At 43.7% G+C, this 17,392-nt stretch overlaps 1 protein-coding gene, 1 long non-coding RNA gene and 1 pseudogene across 2 annotated transcripts in view; 2 read left to right on the top strand and 1 right to left on the bottom strand.

Moving 5' to 3' along the window:
- The window catches only part of LOC105490197 (uncharacterized), a 31,852-nt gene extending 30,571 nt beyond the window's left edge, over nucleotides 1-1,281 (top strand). The window contains exon 4 of the long non-coding RNA XR_011614937.1: nucleotides 1,161-1,281. This is a non-coding gene — a long non-coding RNA (uncharacterized lncRNA). The remainder of the gene's footprint in view (nucleotides 1-1,160) is intronic.
- Nucleotides 1-17,392, bottom strand: part of LOC105490198 (fms related receptor tyrosine kinase 3) — a 97,070-nt gene that overhangs the window by 49,659 nt on the left and 30,019 nt on the right. Inside the window, exons 3-4 of the mRNA XM_011755599.3 lie at nucleotides 9,629-9,831; nucleotides 4,056-4,171 (exon numbers count right to left, since the gene is read on the bottom strand). Of these exons, the coding sequence (XP_011753901.1) occupies nucleotides 4,056-4,171; nucleotides 9,629-9,831 (319 nt within the window). The remainder of the gene's footprint in view (nucleotides 1-4,055; nucleotides 4,172-9,628; nucleotides 9,832-17,392) is intronic.
- On the top strand, nucleotides 12,953-13,484 carry LOC139359144 (putative histone H2B type 2-C; annotated as a pseudogene).

The following is a 17,392-nucleotide window of genomic DNA, read 5'->3' as shown; positions in this document are numbered from 1 at the left end:
ACATGGCCTTTATCCTGAATTTTGTTTATTATTCGGGGACTCTTCAAAGTAGTTATACCACATAAATATGTGGTGCTAAATGATATATTGATTTATTTCATTCTTGAGCTTCAAAATAGTGTTATCAATCAATATGCAGCTTCCACAACTTCATTTTTTCATCCAACCTTATGTTTTTAACATTCATCCATGGTTTTACATGTAGCTATACTTTATTCATTTTTTTTTACTGCTACATCATATTCTATTGGTATATATATCATTGTTTTTTCATTTTCTTGCAGTAGACATTTGGGTTGTTTCCTTCTGTGTGTGTGTGTGAGACAGGGTCTCTGTCACCCAGGCTGGAGTGCAGTGGTGCAATCTCAGCTCACTACAGCCTCAACCTCCCAGGCTCAAGTGATCTTCCTGCCTCAGCCTCCCAAAGTGCTTGGAATAGAGGTATGAGTCACCACACCCGGCCATAGTTTTTTGTATGATCAACCATGTGCTCTGAACATTCCACACATTTGTACTGAGGCATGTGTATAACAGTTTCCTTAATAACATACCTAAGAGGGGAACTGCTGGTCTACATGGTATGAGCACATTCAGCCTTACACATAATGACCATTTGTTTTCCAAAGGGGTTATACTAATTTATGTTACACACCAGGAGATGAGAGCACCTATTGCTTTGTATACGTACCAAGACTTCTTAATTTTCAACAATCTAGCAGGTATAAAATGGTATTTCATTGTGGTCTTCATTTAATTTATCCATTATTAATTTAACATGTGTTAAAATAATTACTTGGAAGGCCATTAGGCTGAGACAGCTCTAATAGCTCGAGTTCCTATGTAAACAAATCAAAACCCAACTTTAAAAAAAAAAAAAAAGGGAAAGAATAAAGGCCGGGCACAGTGGCTCATGCCTGTAATCCCAGCACTTAGGGAGGGTGAGGCGGGAGGATCGCTTAAGCCCAGGAGTTGGAGACCAGCCTAGGTAACATGCCGAAACCCTGTCTCTACAAAAACAACAACAACAAGCAAAAAGCAAACCCAATTCATTTATGAGCAGCAAAATGCCACTTAGCTTAATCAATGAGGAACTGCAGACTGACCAAACGAGGGGCTGCCCTTCCTTAACCAATCAAATCTTTTCTTTGTCTTGCCTCCAGGAACACCTTCTAGAAAGAAGTCTTACCCTTGAATGCCCTGACAGGAGCCCACCTGCTTACCATCTGGCACTGCCCGATTCATGAATTGCTTTCTGCTCAAATATACTCTTTACAACTTTAACGTGCCTAAGTTTATCTTTTCACATGTTTCTTGACCATTTAGGTTTCATGTCCCAAAAATGAAATGCCTACTCATGTCCTTTGTTCATTTCTCTACAGGTTTTCATTTTGCTTTGTTTTTCTTATTGACTTATTGACTTACATAGATTGTTTATCTTATTGACTTTACATATTATGACTATTAATCCTTTGTTGATTGTGAACTGCAAGTAACTTTTCCCATCTTGTGGTGATTTTTACTTTTTCTCCCTGTAAGTTCTTTTTTTTTTTTTTGAGATGGAGACTCGCTCTGTTGCCCAGGCTAGAGTGTAGTGGCCGGATCTCACCTCACTGCAAGCTCCGCCTCCCGGGTTCAAGCGATTCTCCTGCCTCAGCCTACCCAGTAGCTGGGACTACAGGCGCCCACCACCATGCCCAGCTAATTTTTTGTATTTTTAGTAGAGACGGGGTTTCACCGCGTTAGCCAGGATGGTCTCGATCTCTCCCTGTAATTTCTAACAACTGGTTCTTATCCTACCCTCTAGAGCAACTTTTTAAAAGTCTAGCTTTGATTCCACATGAAAATCCTTCAAATATTTAAAATCAGAAACTGAGATCAAGGGAGATAATTACCATAAAAGGTACTTTAACTCGTTCGCTCAGGTTTCCTGACCCAAATCCTAAAAGAATTTCCTCTGTATTACACTGCCATCAACCTTATCGTGTCTTCAAAATATTTCCTTCTATACACTACACATTCCCAATTCCTTCAACTGCTCCTAATTTAAAGAATTCCAAATTTTCCACTATCCTGGTTGCTCCATTTTGTCAGTATTCATCTAAAAAAAAAAAGTAGAACTGAAATGAATAATCTTCCATTAATTTCCTTAATTTAGATGTTATATTTTCATGAACACTGCCAAGGTTCAAATTTACTTTTTTTGGCAACCATGCCCTGCTGGTGGTTAATACTGAGCTTGTGGTTGACTAAACCCTTTCCTCTTTTTCACACTGACTGTTGCCACGTCTCTCCCACCTATTTTTTGGACCCCACCACCTTGCAGAATGCTAAAAATAAGTTATAATTTGCTTGAATAATTGTTGTTACATTTTTACACTGTAAATCTTAAGTGAAAGGAATATACCCTGAGTATAACAGAGACACAGCAGATGCCCACTTACCTTATACAACTATTTATCGTTGGCAAGAAAATTTAAAAAGGAGAGAAAAAGAGAAAGAGGAAGAGAGGGAGAGCAAGAAATGTCCTCGCTTCATCCAACCTGGGGCATGTATTGACTGTCCCACAGAGGCAGTGAGGGACTAGAAAGGGGGCAGGGAACAAGACCAACACCAAAGAGCAACGAAAGGTAATTCTTGGCTTTGGAGCTTGTAGGGCTCTGATCCTATCATTTTCAGAGTAATTAAAGGACTTTCCAGAACAAATTTTGAGTAACTTTGACTTTAGCTAACGTATACCTTACAGGCTGACTTTAGAACCTTACCCCACCCCCAACCCCAGTAAGATGACACTTCTGGGAATCTCGAGTGCTCTCTTCTGTCAGTAGCTTTGACAGCAAGACCCACGCACTTTCTTTCACACAAGACCCAGGGCAGTGTGGTGCAGAAAGCCTCCAGCTATGCCCACCACCACGCCTCTCAGAGGGTTTGTCTTCTCATCTACATGCATGCAGGATCGCTGCGAGCATCTGAGATGTTACAGGCAGAAGATCCTCAGCAAAGGGCAGTTGTGCTTATTCCTGACCCAGGGCACCTCTGTGGGCCGGACACACACGCTTTGTGCACTTGAGTCACTGACAAGGAAGAGGGCAGCCTGGCAAGTTGTGTCAATGTGTGGGAAGGAACCTAATTTTAAGTGATATTAACCCAGGGTTTTTGGAGCACTGCACTGGCCCCTAAAGGCACGAGGACCTGAATGAATGCAGCCACCTTTACTCCTTCTTGGTCATGGAAGGTGAAGCAGCAAGTCAGTGTGCATAGCACTGAGTCTGTGCATGATGGGGACGAAACAAGGAGAAGCCAGAAAGCACATGCAGGTGGTGCCTCTGCCAGCCGCACAGCTGCCTCCCTTGGTAAGACTATTTGGACTGTTCCTTACAGCTTGCATATGGTCTGGCATGCGTGTGGGCCTGCGCTGTCCAACACAGTAGCCCCTAGCTGCATGGGGCTATTTAAATTTCAATTTTAATGAATTAAAACTAAATAAAATGGAAACTTTAGTTCCTCAGTCACCTTAGCCACATTTCAAGTGTTCAACAGCCCCATGTGGCCAGTGGCTACTGTATTGGAAAGAGCAGACAAAGATCATTTTCATCATCTTAGAAAGTTCTATTGGATCATGCTGAGACCTTCCAATCCTGTGAGGTATATATTTTTATCCTCATTTCACCAACAAGGGAATTGGGGCTCAGAGAAATTGTGACCTGCCATAGGTGGTAGTATCAGAACCAGAATCAGAACCGAGGTCTTCTGATTCCAAGGTCAAAATGTTTCCCATTTCTTCCCTGTCAGCCATCTGCTACTGAACAGAGGATGTCCCAGGTGTTTTTAGCAGCAGTCACATTCTGAGAGTCCATGGCACACATCAGTGATTCATCAGTGATTCTCAGTTCTCTATAGGTTCTATGGAGGGTTGACGGGAATCTAATCAATCCAACGATGTATAGAGGGAAACATGAATATGTCTAGAGGAGCTGGTCAAGCTAACGGGTTCTAAATCACTCCTTTGAAATACTGTGATATTCCAGACTGGAATGCTAGTAGCAGGCTGGACTTACTTCTTATACTCACTGTAAACAATATTGTGTAATTGGTAGCTTCACTCTGAATAAAAAGTAGGTATTCTCCAGCTTGGGTTTCTGTCATTTTCAAAATGACCATGGAAACAACTCCTCTGCAAAACAAGAAAGAGAACTAGTTATTTTGGAAAATGTGTGAAACTAAAAACAAAATTTCATAGTGACTAAAAAGGCAGTTTGGTACTCCAGCATTCCCCGCCCGGCACGGAAGCTGCTCTGTGGAGAATACAGCTTCTGTCATGTGCCCAGCACTCAGCCTGGGCATTGCTCGTTGGACTCTGACTTTTAACCAGTCCTCCCCTTGAGGATGGGAGAGCTCTATTCTGGTGCCATCATCTCATCTTCCCTGAGCTTCTAGGAGCGAAAACTCCCATCTAAAAACACACAGGAGGCTGGGTGCGGTGGCTCACACCTGTAATCCCAGAACTTTGGGAGGCCAAGGCAGGCAGATCACCTGAGGTCAGGAGTTTGAGACCAGCCTGGCCAACATTGGTGAAACCCCGTCTCTACTAAAAATACAAATATTAGCCGAGAATGATAGCAGGCGCCTGTAATCCCAGCTACTCAGGAGGCTGAGGCCAGAGAATTGCTTGAATCCAGGAGGTGGAGGCTGCAGGAGCTCAGGTCGCACAACTGCACTCTAGCCTGGACAACAAGAGTGAAATTCCGTCTAAAAAAAAAAAAACTGAAACAACAACAACAACAACAACAACAAAAGCACAGTAAGCCAGGTGTAGTGGCTCACACATGTAATCCCAGAACTTTGGGAGGCCGAGGCTGGCAGATCACTTGAGCCCAGGAGTTCAAGACCAGCCTGGGCAATATAGTGAGACCCTATCTCTATTTAAAAAATATTTTTAAAAACGACCTGGTACAGTGGCTCACGCCTGTAACCCCAGCACCTTGGAAGGCTGAGATGGGTGGATCACCTAAGGTCAGGAGTTGAAGACCAGCCTGGCTAACATGGTGAAACCCTGTTTCTACTAAAAATACAAAAAATTAGCCGGGCATGGTGGCGCCCACCTGTCATCCCAGCTACTCAGGAGGCTGAGGCAGGAGAATCGCTTGAACCTGGGATGCGGAGGTTGCAGTGAGCTGAGATCGCACTATTGCACTCCAGCTTGGGCAACGAGAGCGAAACTCTGTCTCAAAAAAATGAATAAATAAATAAATAAAAACCCACACACAGTGTTGGTGATACAGTCCCTTTAGCAGTGGCATACCATTTCCTTCCATGACAAAGCACCCTCTGTGATCACATATGCCCAGTCACCTGGTCACCAGCCTCAGTCTCAGTTTCCCATTCACAGAACACTGAGGTTAAAAAAAAAAAAAAAGTTCCCCTAGTTTGTGCCTTTCTGTCTAAATGAAAGAACTCAAGCAAAATCTGACAAAAGGCACGTTCCTATGAAGTAATAATTACACTGAATATCACTTAGATGTAAAGAGAAAGATGTCTCGGTGTCAGTATTTTTAACTTTTCAAATAATTAGTAAACATAAATTGGGTTAGGGGCATTCTCTTCCAAGAGATAACTAGGATGTGTATTTGGTGCTATCCTCTCTAAAGCTGACAGTCCTCCTAGCACTTTGTTGAGTGATGCTGTATTTAAATTCACAATTTCTGGCCAGGCACGGTGGCTCATGCCTGTAATCCCAGCACTTTGGGAGGCGTAGGCAGGTGGATCACCTGAGGTCGGGAGTTCGAGACCAGCCTGACCAACATGGAGAAACCCTGTCTACTAAAAATACAAAATTAGCTGGGCGGGGTGGCACATGCCTGTAAACCCAGGTACTCGGGAGGCTGAGGCAGGAGAATTGCTTGAACCCAGGAGGTGGAGGTTGCAGTGAGCCAAGATCGCGCCATTGCACTCCAGCCTGGGCAACAAGAGTGAAACTCCATCTCAAAAAATTAAATAAAATAAAATCATAAAACAAGTTCACACTTTCTGACCTTTAGACCCTTAACTGTGCAAAGTGTAGTCTTTCTCCAACAGTGTTAGCATCAGCTGGGAATCGACAGAGATGCAGAATCTCAGGTCCCACTCATCAGAATCTGCATTTTAAACAACATCTCCAGGCAATCCAAATACAGGCTATATTTGAGAAGTCCTGCTTTAAAGCAGCAAGCAGGTTCAAGAGTACAGGGGCCTGCATTCAGAAACACAGTCGATTAGTAGGATGCATACTTGATTTGCTTCTGCAGATCTATTTTGATGATACGCTTTTTTTCTCTGAACCCTTAGCCTGGCGTGAGCCACCACGTCTGCAGTCGCAGCAGTTTGGGAGGCAAGGTAGGAGGACTGCTTGAGGCCACGAGTTCAAGACTAACCTGGGCAACATATTGAGATGCCTTCCCAATAAAAAGAAAAAAATGTGACTGGCACAGTGGCTCATGCCTGTAATCCCAGCACATTTGTAGCCAAAAAACAAGAAGTGAGTAATACAATCTCAAAAGAGGAAAGGAAATGAATGTGTTCCAAGATTTAGAACTCAACTTCAGAACTATACTCACTGTCCGGCAAATCACTTAAGAATGTATTTGACCTTAAAAAAAAATACAAATAACTGGTACAAGTTGATCACAGAGACGTTCTCCAAGACCCTATCAAGGGGCCCGATACCCCTTGCAGGCCATTTGGGTACTGTTCACTACATAGTTCCTGGAAAACGCGTGCCTTCTCTACACCTGCGGCACAACGGGACAGCCGCAAGAATCTGAAAGAAAGGCTGCGTTAAGAGGGCATTTAATTGACCTATGTCCTTTGCCCTATCTCATTTCAGCAAGAGGACAAGGACAGCAGGGGGCAGCAAGCAGCACAGAGCTATACAGGGTTAGGACATGACCCACACATCTTGGCTAAGACATTTTTCTGGATGAGACCAATGTTCCTCACAGACAGATCAATGTCTTACTAAATAATCTGTAGATAGCACATAACATTGCAATTCTGCTTATCATATTGTGAAACAAAATAGATAAAATCAAATGTTCTTTTCCCAAGCATTTCCCAAAAATAAATTTCCTTTAAAAAAAAATTTTTTTTTAAGGAATGTCTTGGCCAGGTGCAGTGGCTCATGCCTGTAATCCCAGCACTTTGGGAGGCCAAGGTGGGCAGATCAAGAGGTCAAGAGATGGAGACCATCCTGTCCAACATGGTGAAACCCCGCCTCTATTAAAAATACAAAAATTAGCTGGGCATGGTGGCGGGTGCCTGTAATCCCAGCTACTCGGGAGGCTGAGGCAGGAGAACTGCTTGAACCCAGGAGGAGGACATTGCAGTGAGCCAAGATCATGCCACTGCACTCCAGGCCTGGCAACAGAGCAAGATTCCGTCTCAAGAAAAAAAAAAAAAAGAAAGAAATTTCTTGCTACACTAACAAGAATGAAATGAAGACTTTCTAAATTTTATCTTTAACACAAGACATTTAAAAAATCCCAAATAGACCCGGTGAGGTGGCTTATGCCTGTAATCCCGGCACTTTGGGAGGCTGAGGCGGGTGGATCAGATCACCTGAGGTCAGGAGTCTGAGACCAGACTGGCCAACATGATGAAACCCTGCCTCTACTAAAAATACAAAAAAAAAAAAAAAAAAAACATTAGCCAGGAATGGTAGTGGGTGCCTGTAATCCCAGCTACTCAGGAGGCTGAGGCACGAGAATTGCTTGAACCTGGGAGGCAGAGGTTGCAGAGAGCTGAGATCATGCCACTGCACTCCAGCCTGGGAGACAGAGCAGAACTCCGTCTCAAAAAAAAAAAAGTTCTTCGTAAATAAGGTAAAAATATTAAAAAAAAAAAAAAAAAAAAAAAAAAGGAGGCCAGGCGCAGTGGCTCACGCCTGTAATCCCAGCACTTTGGGAGGCCAAGGCGGGTGGATCACAAGGTCAGGAGATCGAGACCATCCTGGCTGACACAGAGAAATCCCATCTCTACTAAAAATACAAAAAATTAGTCAGGCATGGTGGCAGGCACCTGTAGTCCCAGCTACTCGGGAGGCTGAGGCAGGAGAATGGCATGAACCCAGGAGGCGGAGCTTGCAGTGAGCCAAGATCACACCACTACACTCCAACCTGGGTGACAGAGCAAGACACTGTCTCAGAAAAAAAAAAAAAAGAAAGAAAGGAAAATCCCAGATATTCTTTTCACTATTTGTTTTACATTTTGCCAGTCACTCACTGCTTTCTATATACTTATATATGTGTGTGTGTGTGTATAGGTTTAACTTAATAGACTTAACCTTTCTCTTTTTCTTTTTTTTTTTTTTTTTTTGAGACAGAGTCTCACTCTTGTCTCTCAGGTTGGAGTGCAGTGGCGCAATATCAGCTCACCGAACCTACCCCTCTGGGCTTCAAGCGATTCTCCTGCCTCAGCCTCCCAAGTAGCTGTGATTACAGGTACACACCACTACGCCTGGCTAATTTTTTTATTTTTAGTAGAGATAGGGTTTCACCATGTTGTCCAGGCTGGTCTCGAACTCCTGACCTCAGGTGATCCACCTCAGCCTCCCAAAGTGCTGGGATTACAGGCGTGAGCCACTGCACCCAACCAACTTTACTTTTTAGAGCAGTTTTAGACTTACAGGAAAATTAAGCAGAAGACACAGAAAGATGCCATATATGCACTTCTCTCCACACACAGTTTCCCTTATTATTAACATCTTGCATAGGTGTGATATGTTTGTTACAATTGATGAACCAATTTTAAAGTTCATAGTTTGGGCCGGGCATGGTGGCTCATGCCTGTAATCCCAGTACTTTGGGAGGTTGAGGTGGGAGGATCATGTAAAGTCCGGAGTTTGAGGCCAGCCCGGCCAACATGGTGAAACCCCATCTCTACTAAAAATACAAAAATTAGCTGGGTGTAGTGGCATGCGCCTGTGATCCCCGCTATTCAGGAGGTTAAGACAGGAGAATTACTTGAACCTGGGAAAAACGGAAGTTTCAGTGAGCCAAGATCAGGCCACTGCACTCCAGCCTGGGTGAGACAGCGAGATTCCGTCTCAAAACTCAAATAAAATAAAGTTCATAGTTTGCATTAGGGTTCATTTTTTGTGTTATACATCCTAGGAAATTTGACAGATATATAATGTCATATATCGATGCCCTAACTATATTTTTAGCTCGTTATTTCACTGAAGATAAGAGTTACAAAAAACAGGCTGAGGCCAGGCACAGCGGCTCACACGTGTAATCCTGGTACTTTCGAACGCTGAGGTGGGTGGATTGCTTAAGCCCAGGAGCTCAAGACCAGCCTTGGCAACATGGTGAAACACCATGGTGTCTAGAAGAAAATTTTAAAAATTAGCTGGGTGTGGTGGCACGCACCTGTAGTCCCAGCTACTTGGGAGGACTGGGATGGGGGGATTACTTGAGCTTGGAAGGTCGAGGCTACAGTGAGCCAAGATTGTGCCACTGTACTCCAGCCTGGGTGACAGAGAGAGACCCCGACTCAAAAAAAAAAAAAAAAAGATTTACAATAATCATGAACAGAAACTTGAAACAAAATTCCAAATGAACCACATTTTATATCAAGAAGGTATTCCTCCACTTACCTATTTTGTACATCAAAATGTGGCTGACAATTCAGGGAGCTGTGCTTAAAGACCCAGAGACAGGAAATGTTCCCTGGGGTGTCGACCAGCACTTGCAATGTGATGGAAGCAGATACATCCACTTCCACCGTGGCGGCTTCATACACTGTCCCTGCGCTCTGGGGTCTCAATGCACACCCGAGGTCTTCTGGGGATTCTGACACCTACATTGTAGACAGAAAAAAGTGAATTCAGGAAAATTGCAGGTCTAAGGCCTCCCCTTCTTCACATCAAAACTTTATCAAATACATTCATGCTGACACACTGCACACAACACCCACACAATTTGGAACCCACGGAGAACACGTTGCTGACAGAAGGTCCTATAAATTACAATTCTCTAAAGAAAAGATAAATAACTTTGGGCTGCATTTCTAAAATGTTGTACAGACTGACATGGTGGGTGTCCCCCTACCTCTGCAAATTCATATGTTGAAGTCCCAACTCTCAGTATCTCAGAATGCAACTTTATTTGGAGATGGTCTTCACAGTGGTAATCAAGTTAAAATGGGTCATTACGGCGAGCCTAAATCCAGTATGACTGGTGTCCTTAAAAGAAAAGGAGGCAGGGCGTGGTGGCTCACACCTGCAATCCTAGCACTTTGGGACGCTGAGGCAGGCAGATCACTTGAAGTCAGGAATTCGAGACCAGCCTGGCCACCATTGTGAAACCCCATGTCTACTAAAAATACAAAAAATTAGCTGGAAGTGGTGGTGGATGCCTGTAATCCCAGCTCCGTGGGAGGCTGAGGCAGGAGAATGGCTTGAACATGGGAGGCGGAGGTTGCAGTGAGCTGAGATCACGCCACTGCACTCCAGATTGGGCAACAGAGTGAGACTGTCTCAAAAAAAAAAAAAAAAAAAAGAAGAGGAGATTTGAAGGCAGATACACAGACAGTAAGAACACCATGTGAACAGTAAGACAGCCATCTTCAAGCCAAGGAGAGAGGTCTGGAACAGATTCTTGCTCACTGCCCTTAGAAGGAACCAACCCTACTGACATTTTAATTTTGGACTTCTAGCCTCCAGAATTGTGAGACAATATATTTCTGTTGGTTTAAGTTGCCCAGTCTGTGGTAGTTTGTTGTATCACCCCTAGCACTCTAATGTTCAGACCGTAGTTATAAAATCCATAATATATAGGTAAATATTTTTGTGATTGTTGGTATATAAATTAAAATGTATAAAACAATGGTAAATTGGTATCGGTGTTAAAGGAAATTTAAAAACCAAATTTTCTGGGCAGATGTCCCCATAGGCACACTGCCACCATCACACTTCTTGCCTGCTTTAAATAATTGAGATATATTAGGCCGGGCGCCATGGCTCACGCCTGTAATTCTAGCACTTTGGGAGGTTGAAGCGGACGGATCGCTTGAGGTCAGGAGTTCGAGACCAGCCTGGCCAACATGGTGAACCCCTGTCTCTACTGAAAATACAAAAAATTAGCTGGGTGTGATGGCAGGCGCCTGTAATCCCAGCTACTCAGGAGGCTGAGGCAGGAGAATCACTTGAACCTGGGAGGTGGAGGTTGCAGTGAGCCAAGATTCCGCCATTGCACTCCAGCCTGGGCGATGGAGTGACACTCTGTCTCAATAAATAAATAAATAAATAAATAAATAAATAAATAAATAAATAAATAAACAATTGAGATATATTGAGAGGAGGGGTTGGAGCAGCTTCTGCTGTGGAGTCCCCTACCTCCTACCTCCTTTACATGGCTGAACACAGCATGCACACACACACACGCACACACACAAGCACACATATATTTCTTTTTTTTTTTTTTTTTTTTTTGAGACGGAGTCTCACGCTGTTGCCCAGGCTGGAGTGCAGTGGCGCGATCTCGGCTCACTGCAAGCTCCGCCTCCCGGGTTCACGCCATTCTCCTGCCTCAGCCTCCTGAGTAGCTGGGACTACAGGCGCCCGCCACCGCGCCCGGCTAATTTTTTTTTTTTTTTTTTTTTTGGATTTTTAGTAGAGACGGGGTTTCACTGTGGTCTCGATCTCCTGACCTTGTGATCCGCCCGCCTCGGCCTCCCAAAGTGCTGGGATTACAGGCTTGAGCCACCGCGCCCGGCCGCACACATATATTTCTTCAGGTAAAGAGCAGGGTAGCTCTTCTGCTACTGGTCAAAACCCGTATTTCTGGTCTTACTTGTTCACTTAGTAAGTATCTGATAAGTTTAAGACCGTCTGCTGAGTACTATGAGACTAGAAAGAAAAGACACCAATCTTGTCCTTAAAGAGTTTGAGTCTCCTAGGACTATAAATAAGTAAAACACAGGAGAAATACAATGTGTCCCATAAAAAGATACCAACTACTTTGAAATGTAAATTTTAAGTGCCCTGGAACTTCAAAGAAGGGAGAAGAGACTTCTAAGCCAGGATGTTTAAGGTGTTCACCCAAGTCCAGTAATTGAGCTGGATCATAAAAGATGGGCACAAGATAAAGTAAAAAATAATAGACAAGTCAAGCATGGTGGTACATGCCTGTAGTTCCAGCTACTCAGGAGGCCGAGGTGGAAGGATCACTTCAGCCCAGGAGTTCAAGTTCAGCCTGGAGAACATAGCAAGACCCCGTCCCAAAACAAACAAAAAAAACCGAGCTGACATACTAGAAGAAAATATTCCAATATATATTACAAGTAAAGGATGAATGCCCCTAATATAAAAAGAACCTTTGCAAATTGAGGGACACAGAACTAAAACACAGCAGAAAAATGGGAAAAAGAATTGAATACACAATTGAAGAAAAAAGATATAAAGAATGGCCCTCAGCTGGGCGCGGTGGCTCATGCCTGTAATCCCAGCACTTTGGGAGGACAACGCGGGCGGATCACGAGGTCAGGAGTTCGAGACCAGCCTGGCCAAGATGGTGAAACCCTGTCCCTGCTAAAAACACAAAAATTAGCCAGGTGTGATGGAAGGCGCCTGTAATCCCAGCTACCTGGGAGGCTGAGGCAGAGAATTGCTTAAACCCAGGAGGCAGAGGCTGCAGTGACCCAAGGTGGCACCACTGTACTCCAGCCTGGGCGACAGAGCGAGACTCCATCTCAAAAAAAAAAAAAAAAAAAAAAAATGGCCCTCAAACATACGAGAAAATGTTAAACTTACTTGTAATTAGAAATCCGTAAGTTAAAACAAGACGGAGGGAAAAAACTCGCGAACCACAACGCAGCGTCATGCGCACGGCCTCCGTAAGTGCACAGTCGTTTCCGGTGGACCCCGAGACTACAGTTCTGCTTGCGTTCTCGGGGGAAAGGGTCAGTCTTGGGTCTGGCCATGCCTGAACCTGCAAAGTCTGCGCCGGTTCCCAAGAAGGGCTCCGAGAAAGCCGTCAGCAAAGCCCAGAAGAAAGATGGCAAGAAGCGCAAGCGCAGCCGCAAGGAGAGCTACTCCATCTACATGTACAAGGTGCTGAAGCAGGTCCACCCCGACACCGGCATCTCGTCCAAGGCCATGGGCCTATGAACTCCTTCGCCAATGACATCTTTGAGCGCATCGCGGGAGAGGCGTTCCGCCTGGCGCACTACAACAAGCGCTCCACCGTCACGTCCCGCGAGATCCAGACGGCCCTGCGCCTGCTGCTGCCGGGCGAGCTGGCCCAAGCACGCCTTGTCTGAGGGCACCAAGGCGGCCACCAAGTACACTGGCTCCAAGGGAGTCCCGGCTGCTTGACTCCAAAGTATCTTTTCAGGGCTACTGAACCCCCTCAGTGAAAGAATCTTTCTTGTGTTGTCAGTCCCAGTTTATATTTTTGGCTTCCCGCCTGCTTAACTTTCGGAGAGCACACAACTCCACCAAGCACAGATAACTACATTCTTTTCACATACGCATTGTTGTAAGTAAGCTTACATAGATTGATAGTGGTATCTTACTACGGTATAGATATGCTGGGGTTCGCCTTAGGGGCTGCTCTTGAAACTGTCTTTGTCTGCCTACCTACCCGTGAATATGTGCCCAGCAAATTGTTTCCTGGTGAGAAATGCAGTGTTAATTTTGATAAGCTTATGTAAGATCAAATTGTCTATATGAACAAAGGTTGGGTCTGCTCTTCAGTGGTAAAATGAAGGTAGAGATTAAATACATTGTATGCTCTCAGATGTGTACTTAAAAGGGAATAAACAGTTCAACTTAAAAAACAAACAAGACAGATATCACGTCTCATCTATCAGACTGGCAAAAAATTAAAAAACATAAAAATATGACAACACATTTTGTTGGTGAAGCTATGAGGAAACAGTTGTTCTCCTGTATTGCTGGGGGAACATACCCCGCACAATCCTTCTGGAGAATCTGGCAATACCTAATAAAACTTGCTATTTACTCACCATTTGAGTGAGCAATCTCACTTCTGGGAATAAGCATACGTCTAGCAGTTAATTGCAGCACAATTTGTAATTGCAAAATACTGAAAACAACCTAAATGCTTGTACACAGGAGAGCGGTTGAACAAATTATGGGACATCCACACCATGGAGTACTACGTAGCTATAAAAAAGAATGAAGACAGCCTCTAAGAACTGATTTGCAATGATTTCCTGGATGTACTGTTAAGTGAAGAAAGTTAGGTGCAAAAAGTATCTACCTTCAAGTATGCTACCCTATGTAAGAAAGAGGAGAATATAAGGAAATATATATGTATCTGGTCACTTGTGCACAATAAATACAGGAACAATAGCAAAACATCCAAAGGGACTGGTTAATTACAGGGGATGTGGAAAGAGGGTAGAAACTTGTCAGTAGGAATGAGGAGAGAGTGATCCTTCTCTGAGTTCACATAGTTTTGACTTATAGGACGAGAGTCATGTCATGTCTCAAAAAACAAGTAATTAAACCAACCAGGAAGGTCAGGCACAGTGGCTCATGCCTGTAATCCCAAGACTTTGTGAGGCCAAGGCAAGAGGATCACTTGAGCCCAGGAGTTCAAGCTCAGCATGGGCAACAAAGTGAGACACCATTTCTACAAAAAAAAAAAAAAATTAGCCAGGCATGGTGGCACATGCCTGTGGTCCTTGCTACCCAGGAGGCTGAGGCAGGAGGATTGCCTGAGCCCAGGAGGTTGAGGCTGAAGTGAGCTATGTTTGTGTCACCGCACTCCAGCCTGGGCGACAGAGCAACATCTTGTCTCAAAATAATAATAATAATAATAATAAACCAGGCGTGGTGGTTCACACCTGTAATCCCAGCACTTCGGGAGGCTGAGGCAGGCAGATTGCTTGAGTCCAGGAGTTCGAGACCAGCCTGGGCAACATGGTGTAACCCTGTCTCTAATAAAAGAATATATACTAAATAAAATAAAATAAATAAACCAACTAGAATATGTGAAATGAGGGGACTGGAAGAAATATCAAAATGGAATTAAAACCAAATGGAAAAAAAACAAATTAATTCAATTGTATCACAAATAAATAATAAAACCATAGTGAAGAGGATGGGAAAGAAAGGAACTAACCTAAGTAACTTCAGAAAATAATACTTTGGATCCCATAAGGCTAAAGACAAAAAGCACTACTGTCCTTTAGTTAGTAAATCTATTTCTCACCAGGGTACAGGTTAGTAATTCTAAAATTAGATTATCTGTATATTGTATTTCCAGGCTCTGCCTGCTGAGAGGGCCTAGAAGCAATGATATCCCAGCAGCAATGGGCACACCCAGCTCTCAGATCTTGGTTTCTAAATACTATCCCCCAAAGAAGCCAGTGCTCTTTGGAGATGTGCTTAATTCCAGGGCTAAGGCAAGAAAAATGCAAGATGAACCTGAACTATCTGGTAGTGTGTCAAAAATTAAGGAAGGGCTTGGAAAAAGATGAGGAGATGTTGAAAGGACATAGGAGCAAAACTGAAGTCGCTCCCAACGGCCAAAACCAGAACAATTTGAGCAACAAAATAAATAATGATTGTATTGGGTTACAACCCAGAAAATAAAATAAATATTCATGGGTCTATATTGATATAAATTAAAAAATTGAATGAATAAATAAAATGAGGGCAAAGGGACAGTGCTTCCTCACAAAACATTCCAATTAACATAGAGGGAATGTAGGAAAAAGAGAAGCACCATTAGGCAAATACCACTATAATAGTCGTAGGCAAGATCCACCAATGGGTGCTAAAATCAGTAGGTAAAAATTAAAGAAGGAACAGGATATTTGCATCCCCTCCAAGACACTTATTAATTACAAGTGAAGAAAATAGTAACTTTGCAGTGGGGACACCTGGCATGCACCATCTAAATCTAATGATCAAGGTTCACATCTCATAATGACACCAAATGACTTCCTGTCACTCTGAATATGATGCACTGGGAAGGACACACTCCTCGGAAATTCTTGCCAGAAATCCATAATCTTGCTCTTGTTGCCCAGGCTGGAGTGCAATGGCATGATCTTGGCTCACTGCAACCTCCGCCTCCTGGGTTCAAGCAATTCTCCTGCCTCAGCCTCTTGAGTAGCTGGGATTACAGGCATGTGCCACCACACCCAGCTTATTTTATATTTTTAGTAGAGACGGAGTTTCTCCATGTTGGGCAGGCTGGTCTCGAACTCCTGACCTCAGGTGATCTGCCTGCCTAGGCCTCCCAAAGTGCTGGGATTACAGGCGTGAGCCACTGCACCCAGCCCCCATAAAAAGTTTTTAAAAATTAAAGCTGGGTGCAATCCTGATAGACAAATCTGCGGACTTCAGAGGAAAGAGAACAGCATGATAAATGCACAGTACAGAGGTGGTGGGCTCCACCGCTGGCAGTCCAGAAATAGCTTGAGCCAGGCTGGCCAGGAGCTAAGGGATGTTCTTGAAGGCCAGGCCAGGTTCTTCACCACCTGGCAGAGTTGTGTCCCATGGTGCCATGAAGGCACTGGAATTTAAGAGACTGTGATATCTAAAACTCACAATGTTAAAAAAAACAAACAAACACAACTTTGGTAATAACAGTGAAGTTCAGTCTGTTGATCTTCTTATAACAAGTATAGCTAATTAATGAGAACATGAAATCGTTAACACAGTTGTTGTCTGAGTACATAAATAAAACAGCTGCACAAGCTGTGAAAAGTCCAGAGAAAGCACGTAAAATGATCTATCGCACAAAGTCCACCATTCTTCCCAAATTCTCGTTGCAGAAAACCAACCAACAAACGAACAAATCAACAACTCATTCTCTAGAAGTACAGGGTGGGACACGGCAAATAAAGAAAATGAGCTGGCTTGTGCAGGCCACCTGCCTGAAATATGAGGTCATGATTGTCAAACACATTTGGTCAACTCCAGTGACTTCAGTTCTTCACAAACAGAAAACCCATCGTTAAACCATAGTGGAGACTTTTGGTGTTTATTGTTTTTGTTTTTATGATGTTTTGTTTTGTTTAGACTGTGCCGCAATGGCACAAGATTTGTTCAGGAGGAATGTGACATTAAATGCAGCTTTGACTTCCTGGAGGAAGGGAGGTATAAAGGAACCGATTTGGTAAGGAGAGATAATTTTAGAGTTAGGGTGGCTTGCCTGCCTATGCTCTCTAATCACTGACAGGAAAAAAACAACAGTACATCTCACTCAGCTGCTGTGAATACTTGGTGCCTTAGTACAGTCATGTCTTTTTTTTTTTTTTTTTTTTTTTGAGACGGAGTCTCGCTCTGTTGCCCAGGCTGGAGTGCAATGGCCAGATCTCGGCTCACTGCAAGCTCCGCCTCCCGGGTTCACGCCATTCTCCTGCCTCAGCCTCCCGA

The sequence above is a fragment of the Macaca nemestrina genome, chromosome 16 (assembly GCF_043159975.1).
Source record: "Macaca nemestrina isolate mMacNem1 chromosome 16, mMacNem.hap1, whole genome shotgun sequence".
NCBI classification, from domain to species: Eukaryota; Metazoa; Chordata; class Mammalia; order Primates; family Cercopithecidae; genus Macaca; species Macaca nemestrina.
The sequence above is the reverse complement of the archived record's forward strand: the minus strand, read 5'-3'. Positions and strand labels throughout refer to the sequence as shown.